At 35.0% G+C, this 23,988-nt stretch overlaps 1 protein-coding gene across 1 annotated transcript in view; it reads left to right on the top strand.

Annotated features, from left to right (window-relative positions):
* Window positions 1-697: 697 nt before the first annotated feature.
* Window positions 698-23,988, top strand: part of LOC139700053 (tubulin gamma-2 chain) — a 35,412-nt gene continuing 12,121 nt past the window's right edge. The window contains exons 1-10 of the mRNA XM_071598523.1: window positions 698-828; window positions 903-1,015; window positions 1,096-1,185; window positions 1,265-1,411; window positions 1,511-1,647; window positions 3,923-4,117; window positions 13,428-13,539; window positions 15,696-15,842; window positions 16,406-16,588; window positions 22,093-22,308. Coding sequence (XP_071454624.1) covers window positions 780-828; window positions 903-1,015; window positions 1,096-1,185; window positions 1,265-1,411; window positions 1,511-1,647; window positions 3,923-4,117; window positions 13,428-13,539; window positions 15,696-15,842; window positions 16,406-16,588; window positions 22,093-22,308 — 1,389 coding nt within the window. The 5' untranslated portion in view covers window positions 698-779. The remainder of the gene's footprint in view (window positions 829-902; window positions 1,016-1,095; window positions 1,186-1,264; window positions 1,412-1,510; window positions 1,648-3,922; window positions 4,118-13,427; window positions 13,540-15,695; window positions 15,843-16,405; window positions 16,589-22,092; window positions 22,309-23,988) is intronic.

Here is a 23,988-nt window from a genome sequence, read left to right as displayed (position 1 = left end):
ACTCCTAGTACTCTTTAAGTGAATATTTTGAGCTGAACTTCTCATGAGTGAAAATATAATACGTGTATCTATTCACTTTGAGTTATGCAAGTAATGCGTATATACTGCAATGAATGTATGCATTTATGTTTTTCTTTTGTCGACACCTATATTGGCAAATGCTGCTCTTCGATAAATAAAGATTATTATTATTACCCACCAGTCTAACTAGTTATTTCGTTCAATATGTCAATATTGGCGCTAAATATATAATCCTGCTTTTTTCCGTTTCGTTTTCCCCTCTACATCGAAACCTAAGTTTAATTTTAATTAACATCATTTCGGTATTAAATTAAGGTCTAATCTAACTGTTGAATTCGTGGTGTGGCTCAAAAATGTTTAATTATTTCAGTTTTTTTCAATAGAGAGCACAAGTTACTAAAACGAAGTGACAAAAACAGTGAAGACGTTATTTTCGTAATTCGCTATGGGCGAGATAGTGAACTATTCGCAAATTGAAAATTAACATGCTTCCCAATATTGAATTTGCGTAAAATATAATAATCATGAAATATATTCTCCGTAGTGGCTTGTATTCTGATTTCAGCCGTCAATGTATGAAATATCCCGCGTATTCGGACAGAAGGTTGTCACCAACGCCACCATCAGTCAACATGAACAAACTGATTAGCACGATGAACGTTAATAGAATCAAATAGAATAGCGCCTAAAGTTTGGAGGGATTTGATGTTATGTGGTTATTTTATGTTTAATGGTGAATTAGTCATTCAATCATCAAGATGCCGAATGAAATGATTACACTGCAGCTTGGACAGTGTGGGAACCAAAGTAAGTTTCAAATTTTTGTGACTAGGAAATAACTTAAAATATTTTAATTAATTATGAATGCGTTTCCTCTGCAGTTGGATTTGAGTTTTGGAAAAAGTTGTGTGCAGAACATGGAATAAATCCTGAAGGAATATTGGAAAGCTTTGCTACTGAAGGAACAGATCGAAAAGATGTATTTTTTTACCAGGTTAGATATTGTTAATGTAGCGAAGAAGTTCACCATTGCAATATTTATGAGTAGAAATGATAATACCTTTTTGAATTTAGGCCGATGATGAGCACTATATACCAAGAGCGGTTTTACTTGATCTGGAGCCTCGAGTTATCCATTCAATTATGAACTCCCAATATGCAAAGGTATTTACTTTCCCAGTTCGATGCTTAAGTTTTTAACTCTGCATTGCCTATTATTTACTGTTTTAATTTGTATTTACAGCTTTACAACCCAGAAAATATATATATATCAAAGTCTGGTGGCGGAGCTGGCAATAATTGGGCCTCTGGATTCAGCCAAGGCGGGAAGTTAAGCGAAGAAATATTTGATATCATTGATAGAGAAGCCGATGGCAGTGACAGCCTGGAGGTTTGTAATATCTAGTATTGTCAATTCCACGTTTATCAAAAGGCAAATAAAAATGTATGTATCATCATATTGGAATTAAAAATACACTTTTTTATTCAGGGATTTGTCTTGTGTCATTCCATTGCTGGAGGAACTGGATCCGGAATGGGGTCATATTTGCTGGAGAGGCTTACCGATCACTTCCCAAAAAAATTAATTGAAACCTATAGCGTATTCCCAAACCAAGATGAAATTAGGTTTGTTTCGTAATTTATACTAACCTAATTTTAGTTTGTACCAGTCGCAGATAAACAATTGGCCAATAACAGCATGTCTTTGTCAATCATAACATATTGATTTTTTTCGCATTTTATCAATTCATGGTTTTAAGTGCACCCGTGTAATCAGTTTTATTAGAAAAACTGCTACTTGCTATCCTTCAAACTTTCCAGTCAATTTATCCGGTACACATGCATATTCATTATCTTTTTGTGTTTATTTTGGTATTGTGTACAATTATTCTCCATTTTGTGTTTTTGTTTTTACCATAATAATGATACAATCCATTATATTAATGTAAATACGCACATGCTTTGAAAACATACCCTTCTGATTAATCAAATTTTTGGAATAGGCATTAAATATTATGTGAAATCAGTGGAATCAAATGGAATAGTTTGCTGTTGTACTCCATGATATCATAAATTCATCACAAGTCCAAGCAGCCCACACATTCATTCAAATATTTATACAGGAATATTCCACTTACAGGGAGCCAATTGGCTGCCCTTTTCTAAACAATGTCGTGCATCTCTTGCATAATTTTTTTTGTCACCATGCTACCTTAGTTTGAGTTATAAACATTTAACAACAGTTTCTGAAAACTGGAAGGAATGGAAATATATTTCTTTCTATCAATTATTGAATATCAAAGTTGGATATATAGAAATATTGTTCATGGTCCTCAAAATCATGAAAGCTTGGTCATTGTGATGCAAAAAGTATGATCAATGTTACAAGTGTGCTATGCCACTGAGGTAAATTGCATTTAATATTTGGTGATTGGCCAATGTGGAGAAACTGTGGGAGATGCCTTGACAGCTACTGTTAATAGTCATCTGCTAATCCGCATTACATTTCACCAATTGCAAAGTGTAAAAATCATTCATTGAATTTGTCAAGAAAGGTGAACACCCTAATTTTAAAAGTTGGCTTTGACCTCGCTGACTGTGGTGCAATACATATGACTACAGATACCTTTGACATTGTATGTATGGTATTTTGTTATCACATCGTATTCCTTCAAAGCCCTCAAAATTTCGGTGTGTAAAAGGATGCCTCAGTAGCTTAACGGGTTTAAGCATGGTGAATGATTTTTACCCTTTGAAATTGTCCCATAGTTATTTGGTGATTATCTTAACAAGATATTTGGAGTCTCCTTATGGATTGCGGATGCTTCCCTCTCTCTAAGTTGCACTGATTCCAGTTGCACAAGAGCTGAGCTTGATCAATTCCTTGGGTGCTGCACTGTTAACACAAGGCACCAGACTAACAAACATGGGCAGAGGAGAGAAGGATGGGGAAATAATTCCAATGAATCGAAAAGGAAAACTGTTTTCTCTGAACTTATCACTGTACCTGAAAAATTTAAACAACCAGTGAACGTAGATAATAATGTTAGCATTGTTCACCCATCATTATACTAGTGTATTCTAGGGTTATTGTAAAATTTCTGAGCTCCCATCTGAAACCCTTTCAGCATATTCGCAGTAGGGCATTAAGTTTGTGCTTGATTGACACTACCCCTTAATGATTAACAGGAGGAGGTCTGTGTGTATCTTTATCTGAGACAGCAAGGTGGTTCATTGCTAGTCTCTATTGATTTGTCCATCGTGAAGAAGGGCTATACAAATTATGACAGGATTTGGGAATGCCCTTGACTGCTGAGAGACAGCAGAATTTTAAGGGCATATTTTCAGGTCAAAAGGTTAAACCTTTATTAGTTCTATAAAATGCAAAGTATTTTAATATGGATGCACAAACCTTATTTATTAAATGTTTTAATTTGCATCAAAAGTGTGGAGAAACTAAAAATTAACTCAACTGAAAATTTAAAGGTGCTGATTTTTAAAATTCATTGTTCAAATTTCTTTTTTGAAAAACTTATTAAATAATGATTTGTTAACGTTTTTAATAAATCAAATTATCATTAATTTTTAAAGAGTTAATGCCTAAGCCTGATAATCATTAAGGCAAGTGTAAATTCATGCAATCCTCAGTCTTTAAAAAATATATCGATGGTACATGTAAAGTGATTAGTAACTCAGAAATTATTTTTACTTGTGGTCCATCAGTTATTTCTCTGCCTGCAGTTAAAAATTTAAATCTTAGGATTCACTTAATCATTTGCTTTGTGCAAAAGCTGACATAGAAATCATATTTTAATCTCAGGCCTTTAAGTAAATACTTGCTGGGAAACTTGGAAGTCATTATCCATTTGCAGAGTATTATGTTTCTTTTTTGTTATTTCAGTGATGTTGTGGTGCAGCCATATAACTCTCTTCTAACTCTCAAAAGACTTACTCAGAGTGCTGATTGTGTGGTTGTATTGGACAACACAGCATTGAATCGAATTGCCTCTGACAGATTGCACATCCAGAATCCATCATTTACACAAATAAATACCCTTGTGTCAACCATAATGTCTGTGAGCACGACTACTTTAAGGTATGTGAAAGCAAGGGATGTACATATGTGATGAAAATCTTTGCTGAAGTGGAATATTTTAGCAAATTTGCCTTAAAGGGCTGATACACAATTCCAGACCTTTTCAATTATGGCCACTGAATGAAAGATCCAAAGTTTCTCCATTGAAGTAATTATTTGAGATAGTTTTATCATGCAAATAAGATCACTCGGACTCAACTGAATTATATTCTTTCAATCTATCAAAAATGAATGTTATTTAATTGAATAATTTTCCAGGACAAATATAATTGCATTCATAAAATATGAGGCAAGGTTTTCTTGATGAATTCCATTAATTTTTGTGATTTTTTCGATGTATATTTATTGTTGAAGATATACCTGTATTCTAGTGCTCATTGAAAATTAATGGTACTATTGCTACAATCTTAATTGATTTAAGTTTTTTCTAGAAATAAGATATGAAAAATATGTATCATTTGCTGTAAAGGTGGTGTCATTATGGGATTGCATTGTATATTTTTTTAACTTGATGAATAATAATTCAAGAAAGCCGATGGGGTAAGTAAAATGTTTCAAAGTGCAAATAATCTGGACTACATGGCTATAAATAACCCCCATGTTTAAAAATGAAACATTGTGTCTGTGAAAGATTGTTGTCAATTAGAATTCGTTTTTTATTTTACATTTAAGTAATTTTCTTACCATCTTTTGTATCATAATGTAAATTAATTCTGCAAATATTTTGTTAGTGATTGACCTGACAAAATTATTATACAGTCCCTAAAAACTACAGTTACACACCCACATTTATTTTTTAAGTAATGTACTGGTTTAGGTAGGTTTTGGATGGACACAACTACCAAATAAATATTTTTTGGCTCCTAACAAAGCACTATCCAGCAACCTATGCCACATCAAATGCCTCTTCATCTCCGAGTACTTCCTTCCTGCATCCCATTCAACATCCCTATCCTGTTCCTGCCCTTTCCTCGTTTGCTCAATATTCTCCCCTCTATTACAGTTTTCAGCATCCCACTGCCGATCAATATACCCTTCATCCAATTTTTCCTACCTCATTCGGATTTCTCCCAGCAAACTTCTCTCCTTGCCCACCATGCCTAGTACTATCTCATTTGTTTTCCTATCAGTGCACTTCACCTTCTCCATCCTTCTCCACCCCCACATTTCAAAAGCCTCCAATCTGTGTCTATCCTCCTGCTTCAGTGACCAGGTTTCCGCGCCGTACATAACTATGCTTTATATCAAAGTTTTTACAAGGCTTTTCTTAACATCCTTAATCAACATCCCTGTCATCAACTCCCCCCTTCTTGTGAAAGCCTCCTTTCCTGGGGCAATTCTCCTCCTTACGCCCCTACTGCTTTGACCATGTTGATCCAAAACACTTCCAAGATTCATAAACTGTTCTACCTGCTCTAGTTTTTGCCCTCCTCTTTTAATGTTTAGAGTAGCCATTTTCTTTCTAGAAAATCGCATAACCTTCATTTTATTAATATTGATTCTCATCCCATATCTATTGCACTGATTCTCCAATTCACTCAGCAATGCTTGTAACCCCTTGGCTGACTGACAAACTAGAGCTTGGTCATCACCAAACCTAACTGATTTTATGAATTCCCCTCCTGCTTTCGTTCCTTCCTCCAGTTCTTCCCATGCCTCTTTAATCATTTCCTCCACATGTATGTTGAACAGTACCGGTGATAGTGGGCTACCCTGCCTTAGTTCCTAGCCCAAAAAATGTAAAGGCGACAGTATGTGGGGACTACAGAACAATAAGTCTGATTTCCCACTCAGCTAAAGTTGTTCTCAGGATGATCAACAAAATGATAGAGTGGGGAAAATGATTACTTAGGGGATGATCAGCACTGCAATGGCACATGGGATGCTATTGCAGTAATGAGATCACTAATTGAGAGGAATATAGAATACAATCAGGACATATTTACCTGTTTCGTGGATTTTGAAAAGGCATTTGATAGAGTGAATTGGGGAAAACTAATGAGTATATTGCATAAAATAGGAATAGATTGGAGGGGCAGGAGGCTAATCCACAACCTGTACTTGTCTCAGACTATTCAGGTACAAGTGGGGAATGGAGAGTCCTGATGGGCAGTGTTAGGAAGAGGTTTAAGGCAGGGTTACGCACATACATATCCTATGAAATTACTGAGGTGCTAATGCACATGCTGCCTTTTTCCTTAAAGTACTGCATTTCTCATGGTCCATTGTGGCTGCTCTCCTTAAATACCTGAAAAAAATCATAGTATGTCATTGAGTGTGAAAAACTGAGGATATTTTACCAAACACCATGAATTTCTCAGATTGATGGCACATTTAATATAAAGTTAATATCTGTCCTTCTCAAGTCTAGCATAAGCATGATAAGGTAAAAGTAAATTAATCATTTATTTCAGTTTGTATTTAAAAATTTTATTTCATGCTTATTTCAGCTCTCAGTTCTTCATATAAATTCAGGCTGGTATTGAGAGTTCCACTCCTCAATGTAGTGGAAAAATTGTTTTTCCTCTTATCAATTTGAAATGTTTTTTCTTCATGCTCACTCTGAATATTGTATTTAAAATCTTGAGTTAACAATTGATAATATTAAAGCTGAAATCAAAATATCCAGCTGAAATGAAATCACTTCAATTTGCTTTCACTATTAAGTCAATTTGAGAGTAGATATTCAAAGTGAACCTTTGAAAAAGAATTTATATGCTTTCATTCTTTGTTCTTAAATCTCCTTGTCATTTGTTAGTAATATTGTCATTGCCTCTGTAGATAAATATATTTATTCTTTTTTTACGCTGTTACCACACCTATTTACTTTTTTTCATTTGTGACTGTGGATAACATAGATGAACATTCCAATAACTTGTATTTGTCTGCAATATTTGCCATCAGTGTGATGTGTTCCATACATGTCCCTAACGTGTATTTTAGGAAACGGTGAAAATCATGATTGTCATGGTTATTTGATTATATAAACTTTTCCAAGAATTTTACAGCTTCATTTGCGTAAAAAATATCGGTGAATCTGAAGTAAAAAATTTTTATTGCAAATCATTGCTGGAAGATGGAGAAATGCACTGTGCAATTTGGCTTTCTGTCTTTTATGATGTCCTCATTGTGTAAGATATTCCTATGGCTGTGTTTATATAAGTCCCAATACTGTCCATCTTATATACTTTTCCCACCTCTTTCTTATGCGTTGCATTTTCCTCTCCTAATTGTTACTAGATTCTCCAAGATAGGTCTGCAATGACAAATTTTTATCTAAATCACAGCAAAAAGAAGGCATTTCTGCAGAAAACTTAGGAGTTTACCTAAAAGTCATATGAATATACATTAGCTACATAATAGTAGTAGTAGTTTTAGGGGTTTGTAGGGTGCGTCGACAGCTATGGTCATTTTGCTACATAATAGTTTACCACTGTTGGCTGGCATTGTGTATCCCATGTGTATAATATTGACTTGCCTTGAGTTTTCTTACCTATGAACTTAGAAGTAGATTTCATTGCCAACCAAGCCAAATAATATATATCAAGCTGTATTTTGAGTATGTCCCTATTATACAAAGTTATTAAATGTAACTCCAATTTATCATGTAGAATGAGCATGGTGTTATAGTACATATCATGGTAAAAGTGATTACTTTCATTTGATTTTTACTTCCCCTCTTTACATATTTTACATTTAAAGGGTTGTTCATACGAACCAAATATGAAGCATTTCTCTTTTTGTTTTTTTGCTCCGTGAATAGTTTGTGAGCTTGAAATTTGTGAGTCACTTGGTGGAACATTCCTTTCATAGCTCTTTTGATTTTACTCGTATACTATTTATTCTCTGTCATTTCTATCTTCACATGAAGGATCTGGTAAACTTCCCTCCTATTCATTACCTCCCTCTAATGTTGGGCTTGTAATATGTACTAGATATTAATTCATGACAATAAGCAATTGCTTTTGATTCAATCGACTTAAGCTTTCTATGGTGAGAATTAGAAAGTATAATGGGCTCTTCTAAAATACTCCGTATTATCATAGGTATGTACGTATAATAGCTCCAAGCACAGCAGTAAACCCTAAGGTTTTTTTTGGATAGATAAATATGTGGCTCTTCCCAAACTAAGCCTCAAGTGTGTGAAATTCACACATTCACAATAGGGGATCCAGTTTCATTCCTCTTGTTACCATTTGGTTTCCCACTGTGTTCTTGTAACCAGATTCTTGTGGTGATGTAAACGAATACCTAGGATTTCAACCCAGGACCCTTTTTTCAATGGCTGAAACCCATGCATAGCTAACATAGCTCCTACTAATAGCAGCTGTGCAGAGCAAAGTAGTGTCAGGTTTAAGTGCCTGCCAACCTGAGAAACTATGGAATTGTGCTCTTCTGTAAGACTTGGGAAATGTGGTGAATGTTCTGAAGAAATCTGTTTTTGAAACATTTTATGTTAGAAATACCACAATTTGTGATGCCACCAATGCATGCCTAAGTTAATCTCTGTTCTTCACAGCCCTCCTCTTACTTGATCGAATGACTTGGTTCATCCCTATATGTTCTCCCCAGGGTGAGGTTTCACCAGCTAAGAGATGAGTGAAAATGCTCTGTCTCGGTTGTCAAAATATCAGCTAAAGATTGCTTGTAAATGGCAAGGTTACCTCATCTGTTGTCTTTATAATATTACCCTTGTAAGGTTTCAGGGGTCTTTGCTTTTACTTGCAGGAGGTTAAATCCCTTGTCTATTTGCCTACAACCTATTTCTCATATAGTCACGTACTGAACAACCCCTCTCCTTTCTTCATTCCTCTGTGAGATCATATAAGGCATGTAGTTTTTTGTCTTGAATCTGATGATGCCATGACATGTAGAAATATGTCATAGCTAATAAATTAAGATTTGGTGCTTTCCCGGCATATCTGCTTGATGAAGTTCTCTCGGGTCTTCCACCGGGTCAGGGGTTCCATGTTGGCCGACGTTTCAATGCGCGACTCATGCATCGTCTTCAGGGATGATCATCCCTGAAGACGATGCACAAGTCGGGCATCGAAACGTTGGCCAACATGGAACCCCTGACCCGGTGGAAGACCCGAGAGAGCTTCATTAAGCTAATAAATTGCTTATGAAAAATTGTTAAACCGTTATTATGACTACCGTTAAATGATTTAGACCTAGATGGGTTTTTTTAATTGTAGCTAAAAAGTAAAAAAGATCCCACTTTTTGAAAAGAGAGGCTGGGCCTGCACATTGAGCTATTCAAATGATGTTGGCTATGTAAAATGCTTGAGTGTCGCCATCGTCCTGTAGGGGTAACGCATGGTCAGCTGTGCATGCACTGCTGTCTTTATGCAACCGTAAGAACGTTAATGAATGAAATATCGAAGGAAATTCATGCACTCTCTCTATATGTGTTACTAGAGCACGTTGAAATTCTGTCCACATTAAGGACCTATTCCAAAAATAATTCACTCAATATTTAAACGAATGATTATAAAAAGCTGTTATAAGTGTCACAAAATTGCTACTTTGCTCTGACACTACCTTGTCTATTTAATTGGGCAACGGATATTTTCCAAGTTTTCTAGCCACAAAAGGAAAATTATCATAAATGCAGAAATTTTTGCATTTGAATTATGTTATTACAAGTATAAACATTAACCAAAACAACAATTTAACAACAACATGATTGATATTTATTGGGAAATCTCAAAATGATGTGAAATTGCCAATATTATGCACTTAAAAACAAGCCAACATTGGTGATTGTGGGCCGCATAATAAGCTGTGGTGGCCCTCATATGAGTTATATGGCCGCCATTGTAGAGTGAAGCCATTTATGAAGGCTGCCAAAAACATTTAGTTATGTCAATGCTCACATATTAGTATTTAGTATAATCCAAAAACCCTTCCAATTTTATTAATTTGATGTTTCATTTTGTGTGGAAAATTGTAGGGATGAATGTTCAGAGTTATAGCACATCTCATAAGATTTCATTACATAATTTAGGTGTTAAATTGTATATATTGTCTGTTGCTATAGCAATAAAAAGTATGTTGCCAATGAATATTCGAGATAATTTTGTAATCTTTCAGCGACTTAATATTAAGTTAATTTTTGAAAAGCATGGTGTTCCTGCAGTTGGAACTTAACCCTCTTAGTGCGGCGGGAATTCCGGGGGTACTAGTGAGAAGTGCGAAGGGTAATTTCAGAAAATGTATCACCTTAGGAAAAAAAACATTATGAAGTTATTTGTTTAGATATCTATTTGCAGTTTTTTTATTTTAAAATAAAATATTGTAGTTAATAATGATGTTATACATTCACATCATCTGAAAAATAAATGTAGTTATTACAGTATTATAAATTTGAAGAATATTTTTTTAGCAATAATATTACGATTTTTAGACACAATACTAATATTTTTTTAAAAACATTTTTCAATAAAACTACCATATTTAAATATAAGAAAGAATCAAAAAGACATGTAGAAAAAATTATAAATAAATAAAGAAAAACCAGTGAATTGCAAATTTTTTTGTCAACCTCTGCATAGTTCGATTTTGTTTAAAAGGCTGATCTCACTGAGTCCAATTGGAACTTTTCTCCTTTTCATCGGGCAGTTCATTTAGCACCTATGGTTAACCAAACAAATGCTGTGCACACCTTTTTCGCACTTTATGCACACTGTGCGGGACCTTTTTCTCTTTTGGCCATGTTTTCCACTACAAACCACACAATTTTTTTCTTTTATCCCCGGTAGTTGCTGCAGTCCAGCTCTTGATCCATGTGCACTAGGAGATGAGTCACTCTCTGTCTTTCTGAGCCATTCCTGCTCAAGAGACTCTATAATACATGATGTATATTGAAGTCTTGTCATTTTTCTAATGGGATTATTTTCTTTGTATATTATATAGGAATTGAGAACCATGCGAGCAATTACACAAAATACAACTTTCTTCCAATACTTTACGGTACGTCTTTCATCCAAGTATGAATACACCATCATATCAGATGTATCAATCCCTCCCATGTAACTATTATATAAATTTATTATTTGTGGCCTAACCATTTCTTTGATTTTACCATGCCTCTTCTTACTTAGATGAGTGCTTTGCGCTGTAGCTTTTGTGGAAAGCAGCAGAACAGGATTTTTTTGGGATTTTTTTTCCCTTTGCCCTAAAAAAAGAATTTCACCACTTCTATAATATTTTCTTTCCCCCACGCTAAACTTTCCTTTCAATTCTTTGGGAATGTTCTTTCTATTCCTTCTCAATGTTCCTGTCAAAAACGTTTGTTTTTTATACAACTCACGTGCCAGATCAACACTAGAAAAAAAGTTGTCCACAACAACATGGTACCCTTTCATAAAATAATTACCTACAGTCAAAAGATTTTTTACGACCACAAAACTTAGTCCATGCTCCTGCAAGTCTTTCTTATCTTCTTTATTCTTCGCACCACGATAGCAGTAGAAGGCCAGACAGTAGTTCACCACAGAATCGCAGAGCATCCAAAATTTTATGCCCCATTTGTGGTGATGTTTATTTGAATGGCTTTTAGTACCAACTAATGTTTCGTCTATGCTAAGGTGTTCATGGGGTGTATAATGATGCCGAAATAGGCAATTAGCATGATCAACAATGGGCTGAAATTTAGCACAAGGGTCATACTTTTCATTGCCTAGTGGGAAAAGTTTGGAACTATCTGTGAGATGGAAGAACCTCAGAAGTAATTGAAAACGATCTCTAGTCATCATTTTACTGAACGACGGTATGGTGCGAGAATTTTTTGCCCAGTAAGAAAATATGGTTTGCCTCTTTGTTATTCCCATTTCTAGTAAAATTGCAAGGAATGCTTTCATCTCGGTCACTGTCACTTCCCGCCACTGCCTAACTCTTGATCTTTGCGACAATGTTTCTTGGGCGGCTAGGAACTGTGCTGCATACCTGTTGGTTTCCTGTGTAAATAGATTCCATAGCACGGGGGTAAAAAACAAATTGAAATATGCCCTGGGGTCAGCAGTAGATGATGGCGCATGCTTGGGACCCGGTACTTCTGCATAACTGAAGGCATTAGTACTCCCAAGTGTCACCGCCTTCAGAGATAACTTGGAACTCTGGTGGTGGAATTGCATTGGTCACATCATAGTTCCTATCATCATCACTTTCTTCAATAAATCTTGGCTTTTTTCTCTGAATCACAATTTCGGAGTCACTAGAGTCAGAGTTCACTTCATCATTCTCACTCTCTTCATCTTTCTCCGAGTAATCGTCGTCACTGATTGATAACAAGTAGTTAACCAATTCTTCATCTACTTTATCTTTCGAAGTCTTTTTAGTTGCCATTTCAATCAACAAAAATGAACAGAAAATTGAAAAAATATGTAAATGCTTGAAATCACATTTGATTCAATCTCACTCTCGCAAGGAGAAAACCATACTGAACTTCCTCAGCCAAGAGAGAAGAGACTGCAGCAATGTGCTTACAATCTAAAGGCAGAAAAAAACGAAATTCTAACTCAGAGAGAACTGCTGACAATGTAATCCAATACACAAGGCGCAAATGATTAGAAAGAATGGACGGCAAGAGAAACCAAAATGATTACAAAGATGTGCTCTCATTTCCATCGTATCAACAAAGTCTGAATAAGCAGTTATATATACACCACCACACCATAAAACATTCAAAAGATTACAGATGAAAACAGATTAGTAGCCTTTCAGTGGCTTTTCATAGTGGGAACCCCACTCAGCAAAAAAAACGAGCAGACAATTAGGCTGAGCTTCCCGACATGTACAAAACAGAATGTAAAATTATAGCAAGAATTATACTTTTTGAAAAGCATTTAAAATTGCTAATAAAAATTTAAAAATGTGTTATATAATTGTATAGAACTCACCCTATCGATAGCACAAAAACCATAAATTATTAAGGAAAAAACAATAAATTACAGCGATTTAAACAATAGCCTACGCAAGAGCCGATATATTGGCCCGCCGCACTTTCCGCCAGGGATACAAAAGCCGATATATCGGCCCGCCGCACTAAGAGGGTTAAGTTAAAATGTTATTTTATTTTTATTTAATGTGTTTGTAATCTTCAGATACAATTTTATAGGAAAGAATCAAAGGTTTAATGCTATCAGTATTTAGTGTTACTAATGAAGAATGGTTTCTTACCAATACTGTCTTTTGTTCTTCCTTGTAAATATATTATGCTCTGTATCTTAATTACTTTATTTAAAATCCTCTTGATATTTAAGGACTGGATTGCAGTATCTACATCAAAGTACTTTTCATTCCATAGGTATCCATCATACATGAACAATGACTTAATAGGTTTAATAGCACCATTGATTCCAACGCCTCGTCTTCATTTCCTAATGACTGGATACACTCCTCTTACAAATGATCAAGAGGTAAGACCATTTATGGATCTATCAGATTTACTTTTTTCTGTATCATCTTTTGATGTGAAAAAATAAGTGGAAATTTTTGTCATATTGACTAGAATTTTTAGTGGTGTAGATATGTGTTAGGTGTTCAATCACAGTAGGTATAGTTTTCAGCTACTTATAGGGAGGGTGTGAATGCAAGTCTATGTGACTCTGGGCTTCATCAGCTTTACCAAAGCTGTGTGATTTTTTCAGTTTCAAGTTTTCCTGGTAAACTAGGTATTAGAGGGAAAGAAACTAGCCTATAAATATGTGCAATGTCAAACAATGCATTAAATTCAAACCTCTGGAGTTAAATACAATTTTTTCTTGAATTATTGCATTCATCTTATAATTTGTCACAAAGTGGCCGTATGAATTATAATTGTGTGTATAAATGTAACCTTTTTCTCATGCATTACTCTTAGGGTTTTACGTAAAACTTCATATCTTCATGTTTATTGTGAATAAGAGATTCATTAGGCTGGTTTTTTTGGGAAAATCATTTGGAGATAAACTTGTAAGTGCAAAAGGGCAGTAATTATGTACGAGGTCTGTTCAAAAAGTATTGTGACTTTTGTGGGTTTTTTCAAAAATTATTTATTTATTCACGTATATCTATTGTGTCAAATTAATTCCCATCAAATTAATCCCCATTAGATATTATACACTTGTGCCAACGTTTTTTCCAATCCTCGAAGTACTTCAAAAAATCATTTATTGTGATCCTGTTCAGCTCCTCTTTCGATGCAGTCTTAATCTCGTCAATCATAGCGTAGCGTAGTCCTTTCATGGGCCTCCTCAGTTTCAGGAACAAGAAAAAGTCACTGGGGGCCAGATCTGGGTGGCTGCGGCATCATTAGTGTGTTGCTTTTGGCCAGTAATTCGCTGACAAGTAACAATGTGTGAGCAGGGCGTTGTCATGGTGCAAAAGCCAAATTTTGTTCTTCCACAAATCCAGGGGTTATGGCAGATTGCTTCGCGCAAATCGCGCATAACTTGAAGGTAATATTCCTTATTTACCCTGTGGCAAGAACTCATGATGCACCACGCCCCTGCAATCGAAGAAAACTGTAAACAGAACTCACATTTGACCGAACCTGGCGCGCTTCTTTCGGTCTTGGCTCGTGCTGATTGGAATGATAAGCATTGGGATGATTGAGAGTTTAGGAGTTTCCGCGTCGTGACTATAAATTCATGATTCGTCATCAGTTATGACCCTCTGAAGCAAATTTGGGTCGTCCAGGACAGAGTTAGCAATGTTAATGTGTTGCTGTTGTTGGTCAAAATTGAGCAATTTTGGTACAAATTTCGCGGCGACCCATGTCATTGCCAAATCATTGGTAAAAATTGAATGGTATGAGCCAATCGATATGTTTAGGTCCTCAGCAACTTCTATAATGGTGATTCGACGATTGGCCGAAACTATTGATCGCTTCATCAATTTTTTTGCCTGTTGTTGACGTGCTCGGGCATCCAGCATGCTCTTCATCGCTCACATCTTCTCGGGCCTCTGAGAACATTTCATATAGCCGATAAATGTTGCGTTGGTCCAAGGTAGCTTCTCTTAAGCCACAGTCAACATTTAGAATGCGTATGTGCACTTAATTTTGTTTTTCACACAGATTCTTTGATCTATTTTTTGGAACAGGCAAAAATTGAAGACTGGCCAAAACACGTCCAAGCAAAACAGCTGGCAACAATCAACTGAGCATTGAAAATGGCCAAATGTTTCGGCATAAGTACCAACATAGTGCCACAAAAAATTGAAAATCAAATATATGTAACCCACAAAAATTCAAAATTTGCAATTTTTTTTTAACAGACCTTGTACTTATGCATGACTGTATGTAATTTGTTAACAAGAACAGCTTGAAGGATTTTTATAAAACTTTGTGTCCTAAGGTTTTTTTAGAGGCCAAAAAAATGATTATGATAGTGATAATGATGCTAAGATTAATTATTTAATGTTAAATAGTTTATTGATATGTGTACAATTGTCAGAATCACAAAATAAGTATCAAGTCTTCCTAATGAAATCCAAATTTTCAGTTATCCCATGATATCACTGCTAAAAATCACTTATTTCTCCAGCTTTCTCTTTTTTAAGAATTCCTAAATTAATTATTTTTATTTATTAGGCTGTCTCAGTTCGTCGCACAACTGTATTGGATGTTATGAGGCGGCTCCTCCAACCCAAAAATATGATGGTCTCAGCTGCACATGAAAGATCTGCTCAGGATCGAAATATTCAGCACTGTTATATATCTATACTTAACATAATTCAGGTTGGTGCACTGAATATTAAATATGTATTTAATAATAAGTATTTAATTATATGCATTTAATTATGTGTATATATTTGCTCTATATTATTATCATGAAGAAAATTTCTAATTCACATGAGGCAATTTCGTTCTGTGCTAAATCAGAATTTATAATTCTGTAATAATGTTTTATCAGTGTAAGGAAATTAAAATTAAATTGACTTGGAATCCTGTAATTTGGAGTGATTTAACCTAATAATTATTTATAAATTGTTTGTTAAGTGAAATTAGGCTCTGGTTAAGATAGTAAGGAAATAATGAATAATGTACCTTTTTTATGATTCTGTGATCTCTGGAGCATAGTAGTCCTATAATTAAGTTTTTAGTTTGGTACACATTTTCTGTGTGAGGAATTTGTCTATGGCCAATTTAACAAGAAGCTTTGATTTTTTGGCTGTTTAAGAAAGCAAATGACTCTTATTGGGACATATCTAATGCATTTTATTTTGTTCCATTCTATAGTCTGTATGTTGTGAATTTTCTAGAATATGGCATTTTGCTAATTAGAATTTTATTTTATTCAGGGGGACATAGAGCCTACCCAGGTGCACAAATCTTTGCAGAGAATAAGAGAGCGTAAATTGGCACAATTTATACCATGGGGACCAGCCAGTATCCAAGTGGCTTTGTCCCGTAAATCTCCATATATACAGAGTGCACACAGAGTATCAGGCCTCATGCTTGCAAACCACACCAACATTTCCTCAGTAAGTTTTAATTTGTACAAGTTCCAACGATGAGCTACTGATGTGATTTTATTTCCCCTACTTGCTCTCTGTCTGGCCCAAATTGGGCAATCAATTTCATTGTGATCATATGCTTAAGTGCTATCAAATGCCATTGGTTGTTTGAGCATTAAAGATGCAGATTGAAGCTGAGACATGTATTACACTAGAGCATTGATTGGCCATGGTAATTAAAGGGAAGAGGCTTCTGGGTAATTTAAAATGATAGATAATCCATCATATTAAGTTTCAAGTCTTATTATATCTGCATTTTTTGCAATTTACTATATATGTAGAAGTGTCCTATGCATCCTTTTGTGAATTGACTAGTTTTTCCTCATTTTGTTGATCAATTTGTTCATTCCATTCAGTCGTCCATAAAATTTCACATAGATTGTTAAAATTACCCGTTGTTGATTACTTGTAGATTATATAGTTAATCATTACCCTAACCCTAATATGCTAGCATCATATTATAGTGTGATCATTTCTTAATGTCAGAGAGCAGACACACTGCATTGAATAAAATTTAAATATATCAGTTAGGAAACAGTGACCTTGCTGATTTGTTTATTCCTGGCAAACAATTCTGGTGCTAATATACCAACTACTTTGTATAATGCTCTATGGTAGTGCAGTACTGAATAATAGTCATCTCTAGAGGGTAATTTGAAATTGACTAATACAACCTTGAAGAAAATTTTTTGAAACTATAGAGTCATGTAAATATAAGTAAATGTAATTGCTTTATTAGTTTCTATGTTAATGCTGTCATTCTAAACTGAGGGATGAAGAAAGGGGAATACTAATATTTGAACTTAGTACAGAATACCTTCACATGGCAAATGGGTTACATTTTTTAGACTGCATCATCTTGCAGAATCAGAGAAATAAATTAAATGGAGGATACAGAGTTTTGTTCTTGGATTATGAGCCTGATGGTCAGTGGTCAAAATATTTTTGCTCATAATGCAAATTACTCAATTATGAGGTACTCGTTATGCAAGATTCCACTGTAAATAACATTACTGGTAGCGATTATGAGCATTAGTTTTTTATCACTTGATGAAGGATGATGCTTAGATGGAAAAGTCTCTATTTACATATTCCTTATTTGATGGTTGTTATTTAATGGTATGCTTTTGTTTTTGCAATCTTGAATCGACATGGGTTATTGAAAAGGTGTGAAATGTAAATTTCTTTGTCAGAAGTAGCCCTCAAAATCTCTCCCTACTGGGAAGACCCATCAGGTCTCATGGACTTGGGTAGGTAGAGGTAAATGCATCTTGTTTAAATCACATCATATGTATTAGGGCTATGTGACAGTTCACTATATCTTTTACTATTATTATTAAAATGCACATGTGCAGATAGACAATGTCAGGTGGCACATAAGTCCCAAGCATTGCAATCTAACTTGGCTTGGAAAAATAACATAATATCTCAAATCCAATTAATATCACAAAAGATAATAAATAAAATCAGTCAGAAAAATAACAATACACTTGAAGTAAGCATATCTAGCACAAAAAATCCCTATCTTTACATCAGTTTCCCTATCAAAGAGAAAAAAATCACAACTCAGCTTTTTCATACAATTTTACACAACACATCAATCATATTATTATAAAAATTGTTTACATGTTTTCTTGAAAGTATTTACCCTGTTAGGAACAGGCTCAAATAGTTTCAAGGTAAACTGTTCCAATCAACAATTGTTTTATTAAAAAATGAATTTTTTTTTATTTTTTCTTTGTGCCCAGAATGTTTCCTTTAATTTTTTACCATTTATCACAAAAAATTTGGATTTCCCTCCTCTTTCCTTAGTTCTGCCCAAGCACTCTCTCCCTTCAGAATTCTGAACATTTCATTAAGCCTGCTTATTTTTCTTCTACTTATTGAAGGTTCCCAGTCTAGCTTTTTAACATTTCAGTCACAATCTCCATCCTCCTATTCAGTCACAATCTCCATCCTTCCCCAGTACATATCTGGCAGCCTTTCTTTGGACCTTCTCCTGTTTTGTAATATGTCCTTCTTCATGTGGGTCCCATTTAAGTAATGAGTACTCTAAAATTGGTCTTAACAGGGACTTGTGTGTCTTTTCCTCAGTTGCTCTAATGCTCACTGTGAGGTTTCTTCTCACCCAACGCAGAATTTTGTACGCTTTCTTAACTGTGTATTCAACTTTCAGCCCTCACCCTAAATCATTAATTATATAAACACCTAAGTATTTACAGCTATCACTTCTATGAATGACATTTTCAAAGAATTTGTTATCCTATTGGTTCCATTTACCTTGTTACTAAAAATGATGGATTTGCATATGCTAACATTTATTCTCCATCCCATTATTTGCAACACAATCCACCATTTTATTTATATCCCTTTGCAGTACTTCGCGGTCACTCTCATTCTTGACTTGCCTGTAGATTCCAAAGAAACTGCAGGAAATGCCGCCGCAGTAACTTTGAACGGAGTCATCTGCTAATGTGCATTTCAATGCAACAATTTCAGAGTGTAAAAATCATTTGCCTTGACCGGTATCCCGGTCAAGGCAAACTCTGAAATTGTTGCATACAACATTGAAATCACTCTGAAATTTTATATTATACTCTGAAATTGTTGCATTTCCTGTAGATAATGCAGTCATCCACGAAAAGTCTTATTTGTGATTTAATTTTTTTCCGGGAGATCATTTATGTAGATTGAAAACAAGAGCGGGCAAAGTACACTACCTCTTGGGCATCTCAATGTTACCCTCATTTTTTCAGAACCCATTCTCTTATTTTGACCCTTTGTGTTAGACTTTTAATGAAATTTTTGACCCACGAGATTACTCTTCCATTTGTGTGTAGTGCTAATTGGCCTATCTTAAGCATTAGGTGATGATGGTCAACTTTTTCAAAGGCATCTGACTGGTCGACTATTAAAGCATCGACTTCTATTTCCAGATCCATAGAGTTGGAAATTTCATGGCAGAATCCTAATAGCTGAGTTTCTCTTTTCTGAAACCATGTTGGTGACTGTACAACCAATTCTCACTCTCCCACTGATCCCAGACATAAACAGCATTTATCTTTTCTAATATTTTGCAAACAACTGATGTCAACCTTAACAGTCTATCATTAGCAACTAATGCCTTGTCTCCTCCTTTGACAATTGGTGTTACTTATGCCTCCTTCCAAGCATATGGCAAGGCATTATTGTTTATGGTAACTTTGAATAAATGATATATATAATTTGAAACTACTCTACCACCCAATTTAAGCAAGTCAATTGAAATACCATCTGACCCTTTTGATTTATTGACCCTCATTTACCTAATTTTTTCATAAATGTCTGCACTTGTCATTTTAATACTTCTAGTATTTAATATGTTTTCACCTCCATGACTACTCATGTGTTTACAGAATCCTTTTTTTTTACCATCCTCTTAAATACACTTGCATGCCAATTGTTGAATGCATTCATCTTCTGGTCACCCTTAAATCTTCTGGTTTCCTCTTGTGACACCTTTGGCCAAAGTGAAGATCAGCTTCGACTTGTTGTTTCACCCACCGCCTCATCTCTGCCAATGATGCTTTCAGTTCCTCATTTTCAGCAGAAAGGCTGGAAGTTGTCTTTTGAGCAATGCTGAAATTGGCTCACAGCTTTTCAAGAGCAAAATTCATACATTGGACTCCATTTCTCAATTTTCTATGGCAAACAATACACTTATCATCCACCGCCATGCCCTTTCCCATTTTGCCCTTCTAGCAGTCGCTAATCCTTTTGAGTGGTCGCTAAGAATCTGCCTAAAAACACATTGTTTTCCCTTGAAGGTCTGTCAGAGAGTGATCTTACAGGGATTGCAAGCTCAATTCTCTAACATCACTTGATTTCAAAATGTATCACTACACCTAATTAATCATTTATGGTCAATACCTCCATTGTTGATGTATTTAGAAGATACATTGTCCCTGACTGATGCTGTTTGTTCATCCCAAAAATGTCTGCTTGAGTTGAAGATTGAGAATGTCAGTATAAAACTTTTTTGGACTGATTTTTGGGTCAGATTCACTATTTTTGCGACCAGCAACTTATAGATTACTTCAGTAAAAATGACAGTAAACATTTTTTGAGTGGTTGCTCATATAATTTACATTCACAATGAATGAATATAATTAAATTAAAAATGACAGTAAACATTTTTTGAGTGGTTGCTCATATAATTTACATTCACAATGAATGAATATAATTAAATTAAAATATAATGTTCTCTTCATGGGGTAAAAAAGTTGATTTCATGCCATAAAAATAAGAATTAGTTTTACTTAAGAAAAACTAAGTGAGGTGTTCTTGTTATGTATTTGAATTTCCTGCGTGGAATATGTAAGCTTGTAAACTTTGTAAGAATGTCATGGCCCCTAAAATTGTTCACAGCACCCAAAAAAGTTGCGGAGGTGCTATTTTATTGATAGTCAGGAAATGGCATAATTGTTTAATGACATTTGGAGAATTAGCACCACTGTAAAGTGCACTCTTATAGAATGCATGCACTGTTTCTAAGCATCAAAATAAAGAAAAATCTCTTGATGACTGTGCATTTCCTGAAAATATTGTTAAGATGGTAGCATAATTATATCAGAAACAGTTCATGAATAGTGAAGCCATTGCCACAGTTTTGTCCATTTTGAAATCGTCCTAAGGTGTGAAAACCTACCAGATACCTAAATTAGAATAAAAAAATGAGATCAATGCTGCAGAATTCCTTATGCAGAATAATTAATGAATATTTTGAGGAGCTCATTTTTACCGACCTTTAATCTTTATATTTTTTCTGGTAGCTATTATATTTCAATGCATTGACTTTAAAAGGAATTATAAGTTGGAGAATCATAACCTATATGTTTGATACCATGGGCTTGAAATTTAGTGGCAAGTTGCATTTTTGTTCCTTCCATTTTTAGAAAAAATGTGGCTAACCTTTGTGTGGTCATTGCATTTATCATGTGGGAATATGATCCAATACTGTATGTTAAAGGAACCATTCTTTAATTATGAGGTTCAGGTTTTTGTGGGTATTGTTTTGTTTGCCTGGTCATCATTGGTGAACAGAAAATCTTATGTTTTTTTTAAGAAATCTAAAAGATAAGAGACCAGGATGAAGAGGTAGTATTAATATTGTGTTGAGAATTTAGTGAACAGTGCTGGTAATATCATTGCCAGTAATGGAATTCTTCTCCTCATGTTGAAGTACGAAAACCCATGCTTTCTTATATTTGGTGTCTTGTATAAGTTGTGCAAATTCTTTTTTGGAAAATATATTTTCATGCTTTGATTCAACTTTTAAAGAAGTCATAAGGCTTCGTTCATGGTCGTACATACTTAAGGTCATTCTGGAATGTATATGAGTTCCATGCTAGAAAAGTGTATTTCATGTTTTAATTGAAACAGTTTTATCTGGAATTTTTTAATTAAAAGGAATGTTTCTTTTATTTTCTCAGTTATTTGAACGAGCATTACAACAGTTTGATAAGTTACGTAAAAGGGAAGCTTTTCTTGAGCAGTTCCGCAAGGAGAATGTTTTTGAGGATAGCTTGGATGAGCTTGATGATTCTCGAGATGTGGTACAAGAGCTGGTCGATGAATACCAGGCAGCCACTCGTGCAGATTACCTCTCATGGGGTACTAACACAGCTTCTGGTGCACAAGCTTCCGCGGTAAGTAGTGTAATAAGAGCTAGTGGAATCTATGACTGTCGCATAAGCCATTAGCCATTATTATTATTATTATTATTATTATTATTATTATTATTATTATTATTATTATTATTATTATTATTATTAAAAATACACATGTGCTGGTAGACATTGTCAGGTGGCACACAAGTCCCAAATAATTGCAAAAGATAATACATAAAACTAGACTTCAAAACACAAATCTCTTTAACAAAACAAGTGAATCCCCATCCCATTTACAACCATTAATCAGCAAGAAAAAAAAAGATAAATTAAAAAAAATTAAGCTATTACATATAATACCATACACCACACATCAATCAAATTATTACATATATGCCTTACATCTATTCTTAAAAGTATACACTCTGTTAGGAAAGGGCTCGAATATTTTTGCAGGTAAGGTGTTCCACTCAACAATTGTTCTATTTAGAAAAGAAAATTTTTTTTATTTGTCCTCTGTGCCCGGCATTTTATCTTAAATTTGTGATCATATCTGCCTATAAAATTTGGGTTCCCCGCCTCTTTCCTAAGATCTGCCCAAGCTTTCTCCCCCTTCAAAATTCGGAACATTCCACAAAGTCTGCTTACTTTTCTTCTAGATTCTAGAGGTTCCCAGCCCAGCGTTTCTAGCTTGTCAGACACACTCTCCATCCTCCTATGCTTCCCCAGTACATATCGGGCAGCCTTTCTTTGCACCTTTTCCAGTTTTTTAATATGACCTTCTTCATGAGGGTCCCATACAAGAGAAGTGTACTCTAAAATTGGTCTTACTAGGGTCTGATAAGCCTTCTCCTTGGTTGCTCTAACGCTCCCTTTGAGGTTTCTCATTACCCAATGAAGAGTTTTGAAAGCTTTCTTATAGATGTACTCCACATTTAGCCCCCACCCTAAGTCCTTAGCTAAATATACACCTAAGTATTTGACAGTATCGCTTCTAGAGTGGAGTGACATTTTCTGAGAATTTATATTCCCTATTGTTTCCATTTACCTTATTGCTAAAAGTGATGGATTTGCATTTGTTAACATTAATATCCATCCCATTTTTTGTCACCCAATCTGCCATTTTATTAATGTCCCTTTGAAGTTTGTCACGGTCTGTGTCATTTTCGACTTTCCTGTAGATAATACAGTCGTCTGCAATAAGTCTTATCTGAGAATTAATATTTATTGGGAGGTCATTTATATATATTAAAAACAAGAGCGGGCCAAGTACGCTTCCTTGTGGGACTCCCGATGTTACCCTTGCTTTTTCAGAATACACTTCTCCTAATTTGACCCTTTGTGTTCGACCTTCCATGAAATTTCTGACCCAAGAGATTACTCTTCCATCTGTGTGTAGTGGCAATTGGCCCATCTTAAGCATTAAGCGATCGTGGTCAACTTTGTCAAAGGCTTTTGACAGGTCGACTATTATAGCATCCACCTCTATTCCCGCATCCATAGAGTCGAACATTTCTTGGCAGAACCCTAATAGCTGAGTTTCACAAGAGTGCCCTTTTCTAAAACCGTATTGGCGACTATACAACCAATTCTCACTCTCCCACAGGTCCCAGAGATAATCAGCCATTATCTTTTCTAATACAACTGATGTCAAGCTTACCGGTCTATAATTATCAACTAGTGCCTTATCTCCTCCTATGAAAATTGGCGTAACATATG

This window comes from Hetaerina americana, unplaced genomic scaffold (assembly GCF_022747635.1).
Source record: "Hetaerina americana unplaced genomic scaffold, ioHetAmer1.1.p SCAF_10, whole genome shotgun sequence".
In the NCBI taxonomy this organism is placed as follows: Eukaryota; Metazoa; Arthropoda; class Insecta; order Odonata; family Calopterygidae; genus Hetaerina; species Hetaerina americana.
Note: the sequence above shows the minus strand (reverse complement) of the source record. Positions and strands in the feature narration are given on the sequence as shown.